Genomic DNA, 20321 nt, shown 5'->3' with positions numbered 1-20321 from the left:
TATAAATGTGCTTCTTAAGGACTCAATAGACATGACTCAGTCCCATTTCACTTTCATCGACCTCATGAACTCCCCGAGTTGCTGCTAAGGTTTTGACTGAAGTATTACATTTAAGCTACTCTACTTAACTTTGGGACTTCACATTTCAATTCTCTAATACTTTATGTTGGCACCATCTTGTTTTGTAGTTTCTGTGCCAGTCCTTGGCCTGTGACATCTAAAAGCTGTAATGTTTCAAAGTAAAATCTTACCAAAGTTAAGCTAAGAAATTTGGAGTCTTCTGGGACCCTTTTATTTTCTGGTTTTTGCCTTTGTGTTGTTTGCCTCTGACCCAAGCTGGTGACCCATTGTTCCCTCTGCCTCTTTATCTCTTATTCTTTGTGTCTGTTTTTGCCCCCCTTGAGCTGCCAGCCATAATAACACAGTGCACCGGCGGCCAATCGCCATTATTATCTCAAGCAGTGGTGTGGGCCGCTGTACTTGATGTCGCTCTTACCTCCTTGTTCTTGCTCTACTCGTGCCCACACTGTCAGGCATGTTGAATCATTTCCTGGAGAGTTGTGGTCTCCCCCTTCTCCACACCAGGACTACAAACTCTTGTGCTTGTGCCCTGCTGTTGACGTCTGTGTGGTCAGTTTGGGACCCCTGTGTTTGGTGGGTGCTTTACCTGATGTGTTGTGTTACCCCTGTAGGGCTCGTGACAAAAAGAATGTGAACTTGAAACCAGGCTGTCATCTGAAGAGGGCTAAATCCCCGCCTTGTGACTGGAGCCCTTGGGCTTGTCACTGGGCGCAGTTTGTGGACGCACACTTTCGCTCTCACTCAGTCGCCAATGTCTGCACTCATCAGTCAACATCCCAAATGGACTCGGGTTGGCCTGGTGAAGGGCAGTTAAATGTTGTTGTGATTCTCTTCATTTTTGTTCGTATGACTATTCAGTGTTTCTAGTTCTTTATTATTCAGACGATGCCGATCATTTGATATGGCAGCAGTCCTGTTGTTTACAGGCGCTATGCCTGTTGCTGGTCACATGACACAGTGAGTTGCCCCACCTATAAAAGATGGCAGAGCACAAGCACTCGAAACCTTTTTGGGTGCACCTCGTGCTTCTCTTTCCAGACTTTGGCCTCAGATTTTTTATTTTCTGGTTCTCCGAGTCTGCTCTCGTGGTCCCTGCTCAGAATGTTAAGATTAAATGAAGGCCGACTGGCAGACCCGACCGACCTCAACATCACTGGCTGACCAAGAAGCAAGTAAAGAATAAAGATCATGAGTGGCAGACACAGCACGTGAGCCTGAGCTTTCCATTTTAATTATGACACCATATCCAAATAAAATTTCCAACAGTTCTGGAATTTTATTCCATCCATTTACATGCATAGCAACAACGTTGTTGAGATATTCAGCGTTTGTCATAATTAGAACATTGGAATGATCATCTTTCACATGGTCACTTCTCCTGCCTGCCCCACCCCCTCCCACCACCCCGCGTTCATTTCGCTTAGGAACATCGATATTGAATCCGGCTGAGTGTCCGTTTTATGGAATACAAAACAAATCTGGAGAGCTGCCCTACCATAATCCGAATACTGCTTTTCATTTTTCTTTTTTTTCTTTTTTTTAGAAAGGTATTGCATTAACAGCAAAATTTTAAAAAGTGAACTCGAAGGGCATCAGCAAATGAAAATACAAGAACTATACAAGACCGCCGCCATACTTTTTTTGAAATTCTGAAAAGAGACAGAGACAAACTGCTACAAACATCGGCGAAGCCCAGGGACCAGCGAGAATGCTCAAATATAAAATGCAGGCCCATGTGCCTGGGTGGTCCGAGAGACGGGGGGTTTAAGGCCAAATGTCGTGAGATCCAGCTGCAAATTATATCGAAGCATATCCGGAAACTGCAACAGCAAAGAAGAAATACACAAGTGCTTTTGTAGCTATTCATGTCTAAAATGCTTTTTTGTCATCTTCGACTATGGAATTGCGGCGTCTACCGTACAGTGTAAACCATGGGTGCTACACGAGAAATGACTATACAATAACGTTACAAACGACTTTATAGAAAGATCTCCTTTTCTTTTAAATTAACATTACTACCGCTATTAATACTGATTGGAAAATAAATTAAAGGGTGGGCAAATGGCACCAATAGTACACTCGAGTTTTACCAATGAACCGCATTGAATTCTTCAGAGAAGCTTCTCTTGATTGTCCACAAGCAGCCTATAAAACTGTAGGATGCACGACTCCACGCACACACACGCACACACCGGGTACCAAAAGGGGCGGCCGGAGCGTCACTTGACGTGCTCGGCCGCGTGTGACGAGCAGTAGAACTTTTTGTGAGTTATGAAGTTCGAGAGGTTGTTAAACTGAATATCACAGAGCCGGCAGTACTTGCCGCTGCCCACTGGCTGGCCCGATCCGTTCACGCCTTTCGTTACGCTGGGCAGTGCCTCCTCCGCCGCCGGCTTGATGGGCGGAGACACGTTTTCATTTGCGTCGGTCGGGTTTTCCGACGCCCACGGGGGAGATGCGTGACCGTCTGACGGCAAGTTCTCCTGCTGGGCATTGACGCCGACGGAGCGGTCCTCCTGCTTATGCCCGCCGTTGACGATGACTGCGCCCCTGTTCTTAGGCAGCAAAGGCAAAGGCTCCTTGTTTAGATGTGCACAGCCGTTGGGAGCGGGCTGCTCTTTGGACGTGTCGTTTGCACACGTGTCCGCTTCGCTTATTTCAGTCTGTAAGACTAAACTTCCAGAGATGTAGTCACTTGGCTTTATGCCGAAGTACGGCGAGATCTGCTCGGCTGCTTTCGCTTTTTTTATTGCTCCTGGGTAAAGGCAGTGCGGCAGGAACACATTTTTGTTCTCTTCCTTGGTGAAGACGAGCTGTGACGCCTCCCCGAATGATTTGAGCCCTGGCAACGTTCCCAAGTGCGGCGAAAGCAAGTTCCCGTTTTGCACGAGCAGCTTGGCACCGGCGCCTTTCTCGCATTTCACTGGGCTCTTGTCGTAGCCTTCGTCCGCGTTATTGCACTCACTTTTGATTTCTGGAAATATCGTTCGCTCCAGGCTGCTGACCTCACTGGGCTGGTGAGCGGTCACAGGACAGAAGTTCTGCTTGTGGGTCAGGTAGTTCTCAATTTTGTTAAAACCGATCTTGCACACTGTACACTCGTGATAGTCCAAAAGTCTTTTTGGGGACCCGCTTGTCTTATCTGAATGAGGGGAGCATTTCTTGCTGAGATCTATCGGTGCATCCAGGTCTTGATGGTCGACGCTATTGCATTTGGTCCCCAAAGCAGCTTTGGCGGCAGAAAGCGACGCCTCGAGGTGCTTGGGCACCAGGCCCTGAAATACCTCGCATCGTGGGTGAAACCTGTCGCTCAGTGGTTCAAGAGCTTCCTGAGAGGTACACGGACTCCCTAATGTTGGCAAGCCGAGGAAGGCCGGCTGTGCCAGCTGCAGCCGCTGGTCCTGGTCTGGGAGGCACATCTCGTACATCTTCCTGCGTTTACGAGTGCGCATCGTCCTCTGCATGGCAGGCACTTTGTTGGCAGAAACGCGCTTCATAGGTGGGTCGTGGCGCGTGGCGCAGTAGTACTGTTTGTGCACCACATAGGTCTCGTGCCGACTAAAGGTGATGTTGCATGCCTCGCACGTCGTCTTGTTGGGGTCTGTGTCCGCTTCTGGGAGCGAAGTGTTTGGGCATTTCCCGTCTGATGGTTTTCCGTTGAGCCTTTCGTCGGTGCCCGTTGGCGAGGCCACTTTCTTAGCTGGTGGAGGAAGCTCCTTGTCCGTGCCTTTGCCGCTAGAGCTAATGATATCTAAAACGGATGAGTTCAAACATGATGACGGAATGAGAGGATTGTCCGAATCACCTGGGTGACACATGGCGCTGAGGAGGTTAACAGAGTTGTGCCCGTTGTTAGGACTGACTGCTTCAGACACTTTCTCTGAGACGCTCGAAAAATCGGGGGACTTGTTCATGTGCTGCCAGCGACTGTTGCAGTAGTGCTTCTTGTGAACCAGGTAGTTGTCCAGATTGTTAAAGGTGATATTGCATTCGAAGCAGGTGGCGCCCTTTGGCATGAGGGGGCTGTATATGACAGGGGGGTAGCTACCGCCGCCATGCCGCAGCCTGCGATGGACAAGCTCCGACATTTTAGCCAGGATCTCCGAAGCTTGAGGAACCACTGAGATGTCCTGGGAAAAAGCAAACTGTGATAAGAAGGGGCCCATTGGGAACGAAGGACCCAGCCCGGGCTGGACGGGCGAGGAGGCCAGTCGTGGGCTCGAGGGCTCGGACTTGATTCTCGTGTACGAGAAGCTTGATTTACTGGAGAGGAGAGGCTCGCTCTTCTGGACTGACATCAGGGGCTTTTTCTCACTCTTTTCAAAGTCCGGGTCAGCTGCGTTCGTGTCCTTGTTTTGAGTGCTTTTGGGGCTTTGAAGGAGGTCTTTTCGGCCTACTCCGTCAGTTCGCGATCCTTGCAGGTGCTCTTCGGCGGTCCTCGGCGAGTGCTCGCTGTCGCTCTCCCTCTGGAGTTTGCTGCCATGTCCGTGTAACTCCTGATGTTGCAGAAGCTCCCTGTGTGTCTGGAAGCTGATATGACACTGGCTGCACCTGAAGGCGGCCTGGGTGAGGTGAGACAGGATGTGGTGCTGGAAGGCGAGCAGAGAGTCGGCAGCAAAGTTGCAGATTGTGCACTTCAGGCTGGCCCCAGCCGGCAGAGTCTCCTCCATTTTGATGTCTGTGAAGACAAAAGAGAAAGCGCGGGATGTGAGAACTGGCTGAGGGGTGTCCACTGCGTCCCCAGTAGTGACATTCTTACTGGCATGCATTACCAACAGAAAGACACACATGCAATCTACAGAGATCCATACAGTGTTTATGTTTGCAGGTATTTGTCGACCTGGACACATCTGCTTTAGATAGAATGTTTCAGTTTGCCTTTTCTGGTTATTGTGTACTTTTGAAGCTTAAGCCTCAAGTAATATGAGCGTTTATGTGTTTCATGTAAACAATTTGGTTTAAGTCTGAGGTGAAGTGAGCCATGCCACCATTTTGTAGCTTCAGGGTCATCTTGGTAGCTCATGAGGTCTTTCTACACCACTGCTTGGGGTCGCCTCCCAGAACACGCCACGCCATTAAGGCTACTCCTCCGAGTTTACGGACTTAAACCTTGAAGAGCCTCAGTCGTGGGGGGCTCTTGGTGTCTGCTTTTCTGCTTAACAGTTCGTAGAGTTCCACTTCTTGATTCGGTTCTCAGTTTAAGCATCTTGGCTCTGGTGATAATTCTGTCTATTCGTTTCAACTCCTGGCAGTTCTTACTGAGCCCCCTGGTTTCTGAAAACGGCTTTTACCATTCATAGCAGTGTGTTCTGTTTCCCTTTGGGACGCCCATGTTGCTTACCATCCTTGTGGCCAGCAGGCAACTCGGAGAGGTTAGCTGGAACTAAACGCACAGGTGGGCCGGGTGTGTGCTGCGCTCCAGGAATGTGATTGGCTTTTTGACCATCAAGAAATTGAAATCCTTCGTCCTCCACCACCAGACTGATTACTTTGCATCCTTGAATGGCAGAGTCCATGTGCCTACGGCAGATCTAATGGAAGGATGGCAGGGAATGCTCAATAAAAGGGTCTGCATTCCCCACCCAGAGGCCCCAGCAGGCCTGTCTAACCCTTTTGGTAGAAGCCTAGCAGGGATATGAGGGGCCACCAGAGAGAACATTGCATAGACAACCCCAGGGGTTTTGTAGGGATCCTTCTAATTTGGAATTGCTTCAGAGGAGACCAGAAGCAAAGCACTCTGGGAGGTCCGACTTAAAAGAGGCCTGTGGCCATCGCTCTAGTGAACAAAGAGTCGAGAGGAGAGTGGCCAGGATTTAGGAGGATGAAGAGAGGCACAAGAAGGAGGAGTAGTGGGAGAGAGAAAGGTGACAATGAATGTGTTTTAGCTGTAATTAACTTTCTTTTCCTTCTCTATTTGGTTTCTTTGGTGGTCATTTGGGTTTGGGGATGCGAGAGTCAAGGTCACACATCTCATCACCAGGTCACAACTGGGTGAGGCTGATCATGGATAGGTCTGTCTGTTTGGCGCCCAGTGACCGGCCACAGTTATGCTATTCACAGGGTGTCCCGTTACCTTGCAGGACACACAAGTAAAGAAGCAGCACGCCGTGTGTCACTTGGACTGTCGCCTATCGTATGCGGTAAGGTAGACCTAAAACATCGACGCCATGCACAGGCTTCTTGTCCATTTGCTGTACTTTTTCCGGCTGTCCTGGATGACACTTTAACACGCTACATAAAAAGAGTCCCATCACCCTCATGATGGAAAGCACGATGTCCATTCACCTTGGAATATTTATACCGTGTGCCTAGATTGGGGGGCCGCAGTGACAACTCCACCCCAAATGAATGCAAATGCTGTGTCTTTGTTGTGCACCTTGCATGTTGTGCAGGGTGTCCAGGTTTGATTTTAGCTCAAAAGTCATCTCCGTTCAGGTTGACATCCCACTCCTAGCAGCCTTTGGATTACAGAACAAGCTGACAGGAGGACTCCTTTGTCCCCAGTCGGCCTTTCTTTCTGTGAGGGGGCCTCTTCTGCAACAGCAAGCTCTCGCAGCCTTGCTCCTCCATCTCATCACAAAGAGTTTATGACCGCTCTTGGCCGTTGAACCCCTGCTCATCCAGGTGCGTTTGTTGAATGAGCTCCTCTTCATCACACACACTCGCCTACTTACTGCTGTGCGTCGTCAGGTGCATTTCAAGCATCCGTGTGCCCGAGAAGCTCTTGTTGCACTGTGGAAAAGGACAAATACTGGGAGTCTGCTGAAGGCCACCGTCACCCTCTTCGTTGGACATGCCGTCCAAGTGCCTCTGGCGGCCACTGCAGTAGTACATGAGGTGGGCCTGCAGGTTGCGTTCACTTCGATACCATATCCCACAGGCCTTGCAAGGAAAGATGTCCTCTGAATGAAAGAAAAAGACACACAAGACAAGGAGAGACATGGTGAGCTGTTAGCCTTCAAATTCAACCTTGGCTCTTAGTTTTTAGAACATCAGGACAATTGTGACAAAGATGGGCCTAATGAGCTCGTCACTCGTATTCACCTAGACAGTCCAGTCCTGAAGGTCCCTAAAGTCCTGCTGCCCAGCACACTACTTGGCCACTCATTCCATGTACGTATCTCTGGTCCTTTGTGTTATGAAAACCATTCAGATGTTTGTGTGCAATCTGCCTTACCACAGTGTGCTCATCTGTGACCCTGTGCTGCTGATGAAGAACTTTGCTGAGCTGTGCTAATAATTCCTGCCGTAATTGTACACATTTCAGTCCTGTCACCTCTGTTTGCCTCCGCTTCTTCGGTCGTCGGTTCCTCTTCACTTGCTCTCCCTGCTCCAGAATCGGCTCGGCCATTCTCCTCTGGACTCTCTCTAGTGCTGCTCTATCATTTGTGTAACGTGGAACCAAACGTGAACAAAATAAGCCAGACGAGTGTCTTATGGTATGTTAAGCATAAGCTCTGGACTCTGGACGTGTACTCCGTGTTTTGGGAGTGCTATCCAACTTAACATCCTGCTAGCCTTCTTCACCACTTCTGTCCACTTGATCTCCATTTGGCTCAGCTGCTCTCTGTGGTCCCTGACACCTGACGGTAAACTTGAACATGGAGACCCAAACTGCACCCAGGACTCCAGGTAAGGCCTCACTAGTGTGTTGTTAGATGTTAAGCATGGCGTGTATTACTGCTGCATAACCTGACATGCTGTTCTCCTTTGTCATGTGTGCTGTCCGCCGTCTTGATGCACTGACCGGTCTACTTTGACTCCTGGGACCTTCTCATAAGGAGTACTTTAAAGTTCCATTAGGTATTCAAGTCTAATACGTGTAATACGTTACATTCTGCCTGCGTTGTATCCCGTCCAGGTCCCTCTGTAATGACCAAGCTGTTATCTGGCCTTCCTTGGTTTCATATCCTTGTCCAACTTTAGAGTACGGTAATTAAAAAGAGCAGCGTCTCGACACTGACCCCTGCTGGACACCTTTTGTAACATCCATTCATTCTGAAGAGGTTCCTCTCCCTGTCATCAGAGTGTAACTGCAGCCCACGTTTGCCTATGAGATCAGTCACAAAATGCCCAACGAATGCCCGGTTACGCTATGGTGAAGATTAGGGATGTGGGAGGGTGACCAGGCATTTGATGGGCGTTCTGTGATGCTGTGGTGATTCTGTGGGTGTTACATGACCTACATCCTACCTATTGCGTCACACTTCGCTCGCTGACCTCTCTTATAAGATCAGGTTCAGTTCCATCGTATTATCCAGGCCTGATCTCGCCATGCAGATGGTCACTGTTGCTCCTTGCAATGACTTCTTCTGTTATTTTCACTGTGATGCACGTGAAGTCCACTTGACCTTCATGGTTTGGGTCAGCCCGGTCACACTGTGTCCCATCTTTTAGCAGTGACTTCTGAATCCTCATCAGGGGTTTTCTACTTTCTCTCGTTTTTCTGATTGCTGCACATTCGGTGTGCTGGTGACCCAGTGCTCCTACTTGAGTTTCCTGCCCAGTGCCTCTCCATGGTGTCCCATTTGCATGTTGTGGCCATGTCACTGTGTGATCGATGCTTATGCTCCAGTTTCTTTGCACAAGTGAAGTCGATCAAGTGTAGGTGTGCATGAGCATGACTTCGTATGTTAGGGCATCCAGTCCAGGACTGGGTTGTGGGATGTCTACCTTGGGCAGAAATGTCAAGTCTATCAAAGAAGGCATCACATTGACCAGGAACTCTGCCCAGTCTCTTAAGAAGTGAGGACTTGGCTGCTGAGTAGGACACCAAAGCGGGCGGAGATGTCACCAGGATATGGCGGCTCTAAGGAGGCTTGCTGTTCTCTCCATCGGCTAAGAATGAGCGACCAGTGACACTGAAGAGCCCCGTGACTGTTAGAGGACAAGGATTTAAAAGGCCAGCACATACCGGTGTGTGTGAGGGTCTGAATTCAAAGGCCTGTGCCACGCACCATCTTTACATGGCAGACCGTCTGGCCTGATTCGTGTCTGTATGTCATGAAAGACACAAGGCTGGGGACTTAGCTGCCAGCGCATGGCCCATTGTGGCTGCCGGTGTTTCAGAATTTCATTTCTTGTTCGTTTTTGTGTCCCAATGAAAATTCTTTTACCTCCCTGAAATGTCTCAATAAAGAACTCGTCAAACCTGACTTGCCAATGCGGAGTAAATCCTTCCTGAAGACACTGGCAAACCCTGGCAAAGGAGGAGACCGAAAACCACCCAAACATTGGCGCAGGTGGGGGCTCGAGCCTGTCCGCCCCGGAGCCTTTAAGCACTTGGAGGCAGTGGCCTTACCTTCGCTAATCGACTGTCGTCAAATCCTCCTTTTATCCCCTTTGGAATGTCGCATAATCTGTGCTTATCTCAGCCTGGCAGATGTTGAGATACTCCTCCATGTTTTTATGGACTACAGCAGCTCTTTGCCGGGTGGGCCGCACAGCCCGCTGACTGGGAGTCGAGACGCAAAGTGCAGCAGAATAGATGGCGGTGGTGCGGGAGTTCAAGTGAGCTTCAACTGAGGACGAGCGCGCGGCAGCTGCACTAACACCTTGAAAAGCCTGTCACCCTGTGGCCACTTGATGAGGCCTGGATGTGGTGCGGGTGGCGGCTGTGGGCTCAGGCCAGGGGCACTTTGCTGCAGTCACCCAGTGGAGTAAACTCTGACTTGTGTCAGCACACTCCGATGGACCCCAGTGTGGCCGATGGCAGTCACTTCGCCCTCATTACAATCCAGAGGACTGACCGACTGACCCTAATACTAACGCTAACCCCCTTATCATTTCATCCTGCTGACCTTTACTCCTAGTACTCCTCCCCTTTCTTGAAAGCTCCCATGAGATTCATCTTTTCCACGCTGATTATGCCCGTCGGTCATCTGTTCAATCAGTGCAGCTCTCTGCTGCTGCCACCCTGCTGTACTGAGCCCAGTGATGTGCCCACACTGATCATGTCCCTTGCAGACTGGGCTGATGTCTAAATCGTGACCTCCCTTCCCATTTCTCTGATCGGCCTCCTCACCCCTCACGACGATCACTCATGTTGGCACTTACTACCCCACCAATGTCAGCTTCAGCTTTCTGCCTTGATGGGACTGGCACTTGGGACTCTTGGAGAGAAGGGGTTGTGACACACTTGACTTCGGCATTCCATCCTTCTTAAAGGGGAACCACTTTGGCACCAGTCGCTGTGGTTGGTGTTGTGTGATTGGTGCTCTAACTTCCTCTCAAAACCAATAAAGAATCTCTCTCTTAATCCTACAAACACTGAAAGTCAGAACCCAGAAATCGAGAAATGGCCTCAAGTGGCGAGGAGCGCAGTGAAATTCTCACTTGCCAGTCTGACTAACAAGCAGCATGTGGCTTAAAACTGCATGGCAAGCCAAGGACAAATGTAAAAGAAGAATGCATGGTGTGTGTGTCTGTGTGCCAGTCAAGAGCCATGGCGTCCCCAGGATGTCGAGTCTGTGTTCGTCGTGTACTTTTCTGTCACTATTGCCTTCGTCATTACGGGCGTTAGAACCTTTTTTTTATTTTTTATCTTTTCAGGCTTTGACCATCTTGAACTGCTAAAGTGAATGAAAAACAAACGGAGGACGGTGCCCGCAGGTACAGGTCAGTAAAGAAAGCTGCCTGTGATGGGCAGGTGGACATGGCTTCACTGGTGGGATGCATATTTGCACGCCGATCTTTGGTTGCCCGATATCCTGTTACTGTTAAAATGTGGAAGATGACTCCAGTAACACCCTTGCGCCTTTCGATTGTTAGTTTGTGGAAGACATTCAAGTGTGGTTTGACCCCAAGCTCAGCCCAGGGGGCTCAGTGATAACCTGACCGAATGGACGCCGATGCTCCAGTTCAACAACGCATCCCCTCTGAAGCAATGCAACTTCCTACTTACTGTTAACGATGGCCGTGGGCAGGATGGATGCCATGGCAGCCTGCTGCGGGAGCAGCTGGATGGTGTCCAGCAGGCGGGCCGGGTACATTCCTTCGGTTAGTGACATGTGGCTGACGGCTTGGAGCCTCGAGTCGAAGTCCACCGCAAATGCCACCAGCTCCTCGCCTTCCGTGATGCTCTTGGTCGTGGTGCACCAAAGCTGACCTCCTACAAAACAGAAGATGGGTGAAAAGTCAGGCGGTGACGGAGACTTTAGGTCAACTGATTTGTGCCCGACAAGGCCATTGGCACGAAGATACAAACAAGCTAAAGCACACAGGAGCACTAGGCAAAGTGCCACCTTCATAGTGACTTCTGACAGCAGAAACAAAAAAGGCCTGGCACTACGAGGAGGCCTTGTTAGAAAACTGCTTGTCCTCCTGTGTCTGCTGGCTGGCATTCTACTAAAAGAAGTCCCAGTGCGTGGCGCCCCCAAAGAAGACGATGGTGCAGCAGTCACAGTAGAATGAGCTGCTGGATGAGGGCATTTTCATTTGGCATGACCCACACTACGGCTCCTTGTCTTTTGGACCAGGCCGCCCTCGCCTGGGTGCTGCTTTGGGGTGTAGCATCACACCAAACCACTGCAGTAGCCCACCCTGCTGGACCCCTGCTCCTTTCCTAAGGTCAGGAGGCTTTGGCCGGCCTGCCTCTCCAAGTCTACACATGGCACTCCCACTGTGCCCGGGTGGCATTACGTGTTTTTGCTCTTTCATGCTCCATAGATAGAGGGCCCCGTTTGGCACACACACCCGGCCAACACTTCAACATCTAATGATGTGCTCAGCGAAGTTCACCGGGCATCTCTAAGTCGGCTTTCCGTCTGATTTTATCCAATTTCAATATTCTGTTAAGAAAGTGGAAGGCAGCCACTTTAGCCTGGTAAGAACGTTTAACTCGGCGCACACCTCATTTCTCTTAAAGAGATCCCGATTTCTAGTACGGCTGTTTAGAGAAGAGATAATGGTGAGGTGTGATGCGCCCAGCCAAAAGAAATGGCACTCGTCACTGGGCATGGTGGGCCAGGCTTGACAGCCAACACCACAGCTGGGTCACCGATGTCCAAGAATGGCGAAGTCCTGACTTGTGCCAAACATGGAGCGACTTTAGAAGACGGACATTGGCCGACCAAAATGTTGAGGAGATGGACTACAAACCACATTACTTTCTCGGACCACCGTGTGCAGTCAGTTTTGAATGTCAAGACTCAGTAACATCCCATTGGGCTTCCAAGTGTGATGGTGATACAAGCAGCGGGGCAGACGAGTGTCCCCTACCCCCATGAAATTTCAATTCCAACAAAGCATGGACTAGTGATGGGGGGCTATTGGGTCCCCCGCCAAGATTCAATCCTTGTGGCACATTAGCAGGGGATGAAAGGGAAGAGCAGTCGGGCTTAGTGCCTCAATAAGTGCTGCATGGCACCCTGAAAAAAGAGACAACATTAGATTGCTAGTCCATCACATGGCCCACCTTTGGGATGGCACCACCAACCACTGTGCCACACTGCTGATGTGCACAGGCACCCAATGGCAGAGCAAGGTGATCTGGAAATCCACGTGGGCTGGAATAGCTAAGGTGTCATTCTGAAAGTGTCCCCCTGGCCGCAGAGGAATATTGTGAATGGTGACAAGAGCAGAGACACAACCAGGCAGGGGTGGCGTGACAATGCTGTGAGTGGAGATTTAGGGGGCGCTTATCAGCGTGCCATCAGACACCCTTGGAGGTTGTCATCGCCATCTAAATGGCTTTAGGAGAACGATCAGATACTAAAGGAGACGTCTGACTGACCGGGCCAGCCGGAGTGCTGCTGCCCACCAGACGTAATCTCGATGACATGGCTGCCACCCACTTGGATGAGGCCTGCGATTTGGTAAACGTGTCACATCAGCCAACAGAACGTCCCATTCAAGTTACTTCATGACAATGGCCATTCAGAGCTGGCTTGTGTTGAAGACATTTGGCTGCAGTTTCGGAGTCCTGGCTCGGCTCCTGCCTGTGCTTAACTTTGGAAAGGCGCTATATAAAGTAAAAGCTACTTGCTCTTCATCTGACGTGCCTTTTTGTCACTGGGCCACTGAGTTGTTGAGTTTGGCACTCGTGGGTGCTCATCCATTCATTCATCCATCCATCCGTCCTGTGAGCGGTCACGGGGGCTGATGTTGACCCCAGCAGTAAGGCAGGAGCCAAACCCGGACGGGTTGCCCCTCACGCCCATTGGCTTGGCACTGTCAAGTGCTTGACTTGTGTGAATATGGCAGTGCCTGCCATTTGGCCCTCTTGCACACCGTAAACATGCCATTCAGCACTTTGAGCTACATTTTTTTCGTATGAAAATGTGCTATATAAATAAACGTTGTTGTTGTATTCAGGGGCACCTGCCCGTTCTCGACTCAGCGAGTCATTTTTCACCTTCTATTTTATAGTGCCTTTCACAGGTAACTTTACACTTTGAAGCGAGTCCTGGAGAGGCCTGGCGAGACGTTTACACTGAGTAGTAATGTGAGGTGGAGAAGGTCCAGCATTTTTGGGTTTGACTGCGATCATCAATCCGGACTCACTGGTGGGAATGCAAAGCTGTCAAGCATTCCGGTGAACGCCACCCATGGAGCGTGTCCAGAAAATGGCAGCCGTGGCAAGCGAGGGTCAGTACGTGACCGACAGAAGAAAGAGGGCAGCCAGGGAACTGTGGACGACTTGACAGCAACACAAGAATGGTCCATGTCAGGGTCTGCACGGGAGCAGGGTCACCAAATCAGAGCCCTGAATGCTCCGAGACAGCAGAAAGGCACTATATAACACCTGCCCCCGCCGGATAATGGGATCCACAAGGGAAATGGCGGATCATTCCAGAATTGTGGACACCTCAGTGGGCCTCCCCTCCAGTCACCAACTTGAGTCACGGAGGTGGCGCCCTAACTCGGACCCCTGGACACACTCACCACACTGGACTCCCCACTAAAGGCTGGCCTTGACATCCTTGACGAGCACAGAGCCCGGGACAGCAAAGCTATTGGCTGGCCAAATGAGTGGCCCGTGGACCGAATGGCCTTGTTTTTGGGTCAGACACAAGCTGGCATGACCAGGGCAGCAGTCCGGTGTATGCCCCGATGACCCTATGGTGATGCCATCTCCTCTGCCTTCCTCCGTGGCCACTGATCGTCTCCCAGAAGTCCCTGCGATCTGGCTGGGCTCACCTCTAGGTGGCGTTGGGCGAACACAAACTGTTGTTAGTGCTGGGGCGGGACTTTGCCCTTCTAGCCAGTGAAAGTCGTCTTTAGTAACCAGCCAATCATGAGGCACACCAATTCCCTGCTGGCCCGACTCACTCAATGGCTTTATAAAACAAGACACGAGTCCTCTTCACGGGATGACAGCTTCGGTGCCGGCCCCCATGTCCACGTAGCGAACAAAATGAAAACGAGGACCCGGCCAGTCCTTCCAGTGGGGGGCGCCAACACGCCGTCTCCTTGTTCTTACTCCCCTGATCCACCTCTTTCAGTGGGACGCTCAGGTGGGCTGCGGTGCCCCTGGACGTCCGGTGTGGGTATAGTTGTGTGCTGCCTGTCCACGCTGCGCGCCAACACTCTGCTTACAAATCGTACGCCTGCACTTTGAATGAAACACCGGCTTGGAGTTTTCTTTGTACGGTGGCCAATGCTGGTGGAACATGCGCCATTGTTTCAATCCTCCTGCAGAGCACCTGATAAAAGAATAAAGAACTCTGACATATTGGAAAAACAATGGAGGAATTAAGGAGAAACAATAGGCCAGCTGCTTCATTAAAACAATCAAAACAGCATCCTGAGCGCCGTCCAGATAATTAAGCAGCGCAGCCGCGTGGATTTCCTCAAGAAAATATTCACCTCGCAGTCAAGTTGTGCCGCTTCAGGCTTCTTCTCGTTTGATTAATGAACTAAAAACAACACAAAAAGCCGCGGCGCGCACGTCAGATCCAAACGGCGAGGACCCGCCCGATGCCCTATCGAGGTGCCCGCCACGCACGTCAAACATTTACAGTTGTGAGGCTCATCTGGACAATTCGAGGAGATTCAGAGTCGGTCGCCAGTGCTGCCGGTCGAGCTCGAGCACTCGGTCCTGCAGCCTGGGAGGGGACACGTCATTGGACGCTGGCCTGAACCGCACTGCCCCAGCAGGAGACCAGGTGACGGCCGGACTGGGCCGCTCCCCGGCCACCCAACTTCTAAAACATTAGAAGAACTGAGGTGCCATTCAGCCCAAGTGTCTCATCCAACGTACTCGCCGCCATTGCCCAAAATAACATCAAGTCGAGATTTGAGGGTTCTGCTCCCCCCCACTACTTGGTCATTAGGACAATGAAGAGCATCAGAAGAGTTACGTAATGCTCTGGACATGGCACTGGGTGCCACGCTGCTGTGCCCACGTCTGTCCCAGGTGTTCAGATCATCTCCACCACTGAGCCTACATTAGCCTTGGATGAGCAAGTGAATGGCAGCTCATCTGGGGTTGCTTCCCATCACCCCCCTCTGGACGATGGAAGATTGGACACTGGCAGCATCTGGCCCATTTCTCATGCCATCTGCCCTTTTGGATGGACGATGTCGTGAAGTGGACAGCCCGGTCTCATTCCAATCTGTGTCACAACATTTACAAGAAGAGCTTTGTGATGCCAGATAGTGCCAGAGCAGCCACTAAATCACTGGTGCTGGCAAGCACACAGGCGGGCACACGGGTGGGTGTCAGGTGTCCTTGGTGAAACAACTCATTTTATATCTGCACGGCGTGGGCCAGGCCTCTGTTGGAGATCAGCCCCGACCAGCCTGCTGCTTTATGGACCATCTGCCCCATTCCAACTTTATCTCTGTGTGTTTTATGGCTCAGATAACTGCTGTGATTACAGGAGGCCACTAGGTGGCACTGCGTACAAGCACTCCGGCTGGCAGTTAGCAGAGGAAAGGCGGCAGCAGGAGGCTCCGATTAGAGGAACGAGCTGGCACCCAAAGGCTCCGAAAAGGACCAAGACGCCGCACACTTTATATTCACACGGGCCGTTTGTGCCCTTCAGCAGAGCTACGCGTACAGCACCTGGCCGGCCTTCGGGGCACACGGGTCAGTGCCAGCCCCTGGATTTAGACAAGAGACAAAGACAGGCTGGTGTCCAGGTAGGCCTTCACCGCTTCGGATGACCATATGGCAAGGGGTCAGTGCGAAACTGTGTGACCGGGCCAGGGCTGGCAACCCCATAAGAGCTGGACAGAACATCACAAATCAATCGGTCATCCAACCTGTTAGGACACTGGATCAGTGGAGACAAGGACAGGCCACTCATCCCAACTAGCTCACCTGTCCCGTGGACCTGATGGCTCCAAAATGGCATCAACTCGAGCTCTGTGTGCCCTCACAATTCTGCTGCCCACCACGCTGCTTGACCACTCACTCCATGGGTCTGGTATGATGTGTAGCACAAGATCTGCCCTAAAATGTGCAGAAAGGCGCTATATAATGTACAGCGTGCGACCGCTTTTTCTTTTTTTTTTAGGCCGTCCTTTCTAATGGCAGATTTTGATGACTTCTGTGCTTTGCAGCTTTGCCTGAAACGTTGAAATCCAAACGCCTTTCACCATCAATCATTTTCTATCGTCACAGATGGGCTTCTGTCAAATTTGCGATGATCTGCGGCCAAGCAGGAGAGGCGGCCTCCAAAACTCTCTCTCTCTCACACGCACACACACACACACACTCAGAATGTCCACGGCAAACTGGCATGAAAATGACTTGAAACGCACAAAGCACGCTGATGGCATCCTGGTGGTCTCGGACTGGCTCTCGTCATGTACCCTCTTTAGGGGGTGCCTTTCTGATTCCCATTTGACCCTTCTTGATTATTGTTATCTTGGATGTAACGTTAGAAATTAAATCTTAAGAATGGAAGACCAGTCTTTTTTGTCCTTTGGGCCAGGGTTTTTGTTTTGCAGTTCCTCTCTGCCCTTCCGGAGTTTTCTATGAGTTGAAATGCTTGCCCACCCGCCCCTGCCTGCCTGCTGCTTAACTTTGGGCTGAGGCTCCGAGACGCCAGACCCTGCTTGTGCTGCTCAAGTCCCCTTCTTGGCAGTTGGCCCTTCTGCTCTTGTTCTCTGGACTTGACTGTTGTTGGTCACTTTTGGTCACATTTGCCCTCCTGAGGCCACATTTCTCCATTTTTGACCTTAATTCCTGGTTCCTTTCCACTTCCAGCATCCATGGGATGCACAGGCAGCTTTATGAACTTCTCGACGAGTGTCTCAGTGCTCTTGGGTCCACCAGGAAGAGGATTCATCTTGTCAAAGTTGTCACACTCTTTGAAAACCCTTGGGCTTTACTGGGCTTTCTGCCGTGACGTCCACCTCCAGGCCCTCGTGGCTGAAGTGAGCCCGAACTTGTCGTCGGGGATGTTAATGCAGGCTGCCCGTCTGTTCTTTGGATGGCCAAACTTATACAGGTCACCCCACGCAGTTGCCCCCTCACTGCCACCTCTTCTGCTCAGAATTTGACAAATGGGATGTCACCCAGCCAGGACGAGGACTCGGCTCAGTTTGGTCATTTGCCATCGCCTCATGTGGACCTGGCATCACCTGATGTCAAACCGTGTGGGTGGTTCGCCACCTATCCTTAAATGGGACGGCAGCAGTGTGAAGTCACATCAGGATGGCCTGGTCATTGGAGGACTAGTGCTGTGCCCAAGGCGATGCCCTCAAGTGATTTTTTTTTAGCTGAGGATGCCCCACAGATATTTGGGTCGGAGCCTTTCTGTGACGTTTGGCTGGCTGAGTTTAAGAAAGGTGGCATGAAGATAATAAGTTGGACTTGACACTGAAAGGGACAGCATCTGTTGTGTGGTGCACAGTCTGTCACAAAGCCAGTGCCAAAATGGGATTCACAAAGAAGGAGACATCTATCAAGTGACAAACGTAAAACGGTAGCGGTGCCTAACGGCGTCTGTCAAGTCACTGAGCGGGGAGGGATGGCTGTCCTCCTGCCACAAGTGGGGCTCGACGTGCGCTGTGTCCTCGTGGTGAGAAAGCCTCCCGTTCAGCAGCAACAAGCTGGCTGCCATGTTTTGCGAGTCCCCATTAAAAAAGCCTAATTTGCAGTGCAGAAGTGAGCAGCCTCTGCCGCCCCTCACCATCAGCCTGCCCGCGCGGCCCCAGGTATCACGGATCGGCCATCTGGAGCCGACATCTGGCTGTCGGTTGATCACAGGGCTCCAGCACTTGGCCACACAGACTGGGACAGGAAAGCCCAGGAGCGGCACTGGAGCCTCGGAATACCACAGAGCAGGTCGCAGCTTTCACGCCGCACTCTTATTGGCTGGCGGGGTCTCGGTGAAAGTCCCGAGGGCGAGACTGCTGGAATAGCTCCTCATCGGTGAGGTGTGCCACACTAGGAGGTGCTCGACTACCAAAGGTCCCACTGGCTCACTTCACTTGGCATCAGCTTGCTCTCCGCTTTGGTCCTTGGCTTCTTCTCGGTGACTTTCCTCCAGTTTCATGTCGGCTTAGACGTTCCTTCTGGGGTCTTCCCTCCAAACAAGTACCATTAGGGTGAGATGCCTGAAAGTTTTCTCCTTGCCGCAGTCCACTCTGATTGTCTGTTGAGGTCTGGTGGAAGGTCGGTGGGACTCCCATGACATCTCCTGGACCTCATGGAGAGGAGTGCAGGTCTCCCCTCCTCTCCTTACTGTAAAAGCCTGGACTCGGCCACCACATCGTGACCACACGGTCTGTGGGGAACATGCGCTCTGAATGGATGAAGACATCAGCCTTAGCCTTCTAGTGCATTCACCTTAATAAGACGCCGAGCGAGGAGGTCATAAAGAGCACGGGAACTTGTCGAGGATCTCTGTGCCATCACACTCCACAGCCAGCCTCACGCGGCACTCGAATGATGTGGCTCATGATGTGTGTGACCCACAATGCGCTTGGAAATCCGGGCTTTATGTCAATGACCAAGTATTGGCCAATGAGGAAGCCCACCGCTGAGGGTTCAAAGGCCCCTCACACCCTTGACTTTGGAGTTGTGTGCCTGGCATCATCAGATGAAGAGCCATTGTCACCACAGTGAAGGTGAAGACATGGGGATGACCAAAAATCAAAAGGAGTGACAGGAGCAGTTTGTGAGCGCAAAGCCAGGAGGACAGGGTAATAATTAGACCAGAGTGGGTCTTCAGGTGGGCATCAATAAAACTAAACTGTCATCCCCCTCCCTGCACGTCCGAATGCTCGGCCACTGATCTGGGACTTTCAGGTGACACTCTGAGTTGTCTCTTCTTGGACTATCCAACTTGTCCCTTGACACTGAGGAACGTGTCGTTCTTGTGCCCGCCGTCCATCAGCACAGTTTTAGCCAATGGTGCAGATGTTTAACCGGACAAGGCCAGCGGCAGCCCCCTGTGATGGCAACAGATAAAAAAATATCCAAAGCGTAGAGGTGGGTGCCAAAGTGACTAAGGAGGGAGCGAGACGAACCGATGGCGAGAGACAGGAGGGGTCTCTGGGTTCCAATTAGGGGCGGCACGACACCTGAGGACGACCTGTTGGGTGCCGCGATTCACAAAGCAGGGAGATGGCAAAGTCAAGAAGAACAAAAGTGTAAAAACGAGGAAACGGAGACCCCAGCGTTAGAAGATACGCAGCAGATGTCCAAAGCTCCGAAACACTCAACTCAAAGCAGAAGACGTGCAGCAAAGTCCAGGCAGAGAAAGACAGCAGTGACACGATAGCCCGATCTGGGGATGCCACCCGCTAGTGATGTCACCTCACACGCCCCCACTGCTAGATAACAAAAAGGTGTTGTGGTGAAACAATAAAAAGTCCAAATGAAAACACAATCAGAAAACCAACGCACCGCATCACCGTCCACTCTCCAGAATTCTAGAATATTACAAAAGCTTGAAACTCCTCCACCAAAGTGTCCCCAAAATGTCCCTGAGCATTGGAAGGACCAACCTGTGACGCCCTGCTACTTCTTTTTGTATTTTCGGTGGGCTGCAGCTTTTTCTGCTTCACTCCTGTGGTTCAAGGGCAGTGCAGTGTGGGACTGGCGGTTTCAAGACCCTCGGAGCCATCTGGATTTTTGACGCGGCCCCTCTGTGCCGTCTCCAGTGTCAGTGACCAGTGGGGGCTTCAATGAGTTTATACAAAATAAATCCACCTGAGCAGAGCGCATGGCGAGGGGTGTTTCAGGCGGACCCTGTCTTGCAGAAGGAGGCTGCAGGCGTGCCAACGGCGTGAATTTTGCTTGTGTCGACGCCAACCTCAAGTTTCACGGTAAATTCAAA

The 20321-nt window shown here is 51.2% G+C and overlaps 1 protein-coding gene across 4 annotated transcripts in view; it reads right to left on the bottom strand.

Annotated features, from left to right (window-relative positions):
* Window positions 1-1290: 1290 nt before the first annotated feature.
* Window positions 1291-20321, bottom strand: part of zfpm2a (zinc finger protein, FOG family member 2a) — a 157019-nt gene continuing 137988 nt past the window's right edge. For 3 of the 4 annotated variants that reach the window (XM_039736517.1, XM_039736518.1, XM_039736520.1), the window contains 3 exons: window positions 10985-11191; window positions 6756-6983; window positions 1291-4759 (listed from right to left, as the gene is read on the bottom strand). In XM_039736517.1, coding sequence (XP_039592451.1) covers window positions 2301-4759; window positions 6756-6983; window positions 10985-11191 — 2894 coding nt within the window. In that variant the 3' untranslated portion in view covers window positions 1291-2300. The remainder of the gene's footprint in view (window positions 4760-6755; window positions 6984-10984; window positions 11192-20321) is intronic. The other variant, XM_039736519.1, reaches the window with a different exon arrangement.

This window comes from Polypterus senegalus, chromosome 15 (assembly GCF_016835505.1).
Source record: "Polypterus senegalus isolate Bchr_013 chromosome 15, ASM1683550v1, whole genome shotgun sequence".
In the NCBI taxonomy this organism is placed as follows: Eukaryota; Metazoa; Chordata; class Cladistia; order Polypteriformes; family Polypteridae; genus Polypterus; species Polypterus senegalus.
Note: the sequence above shows the minus strand (reverse complement) of the source record. Positions and strands in the feature narration are given on the sequence as shown.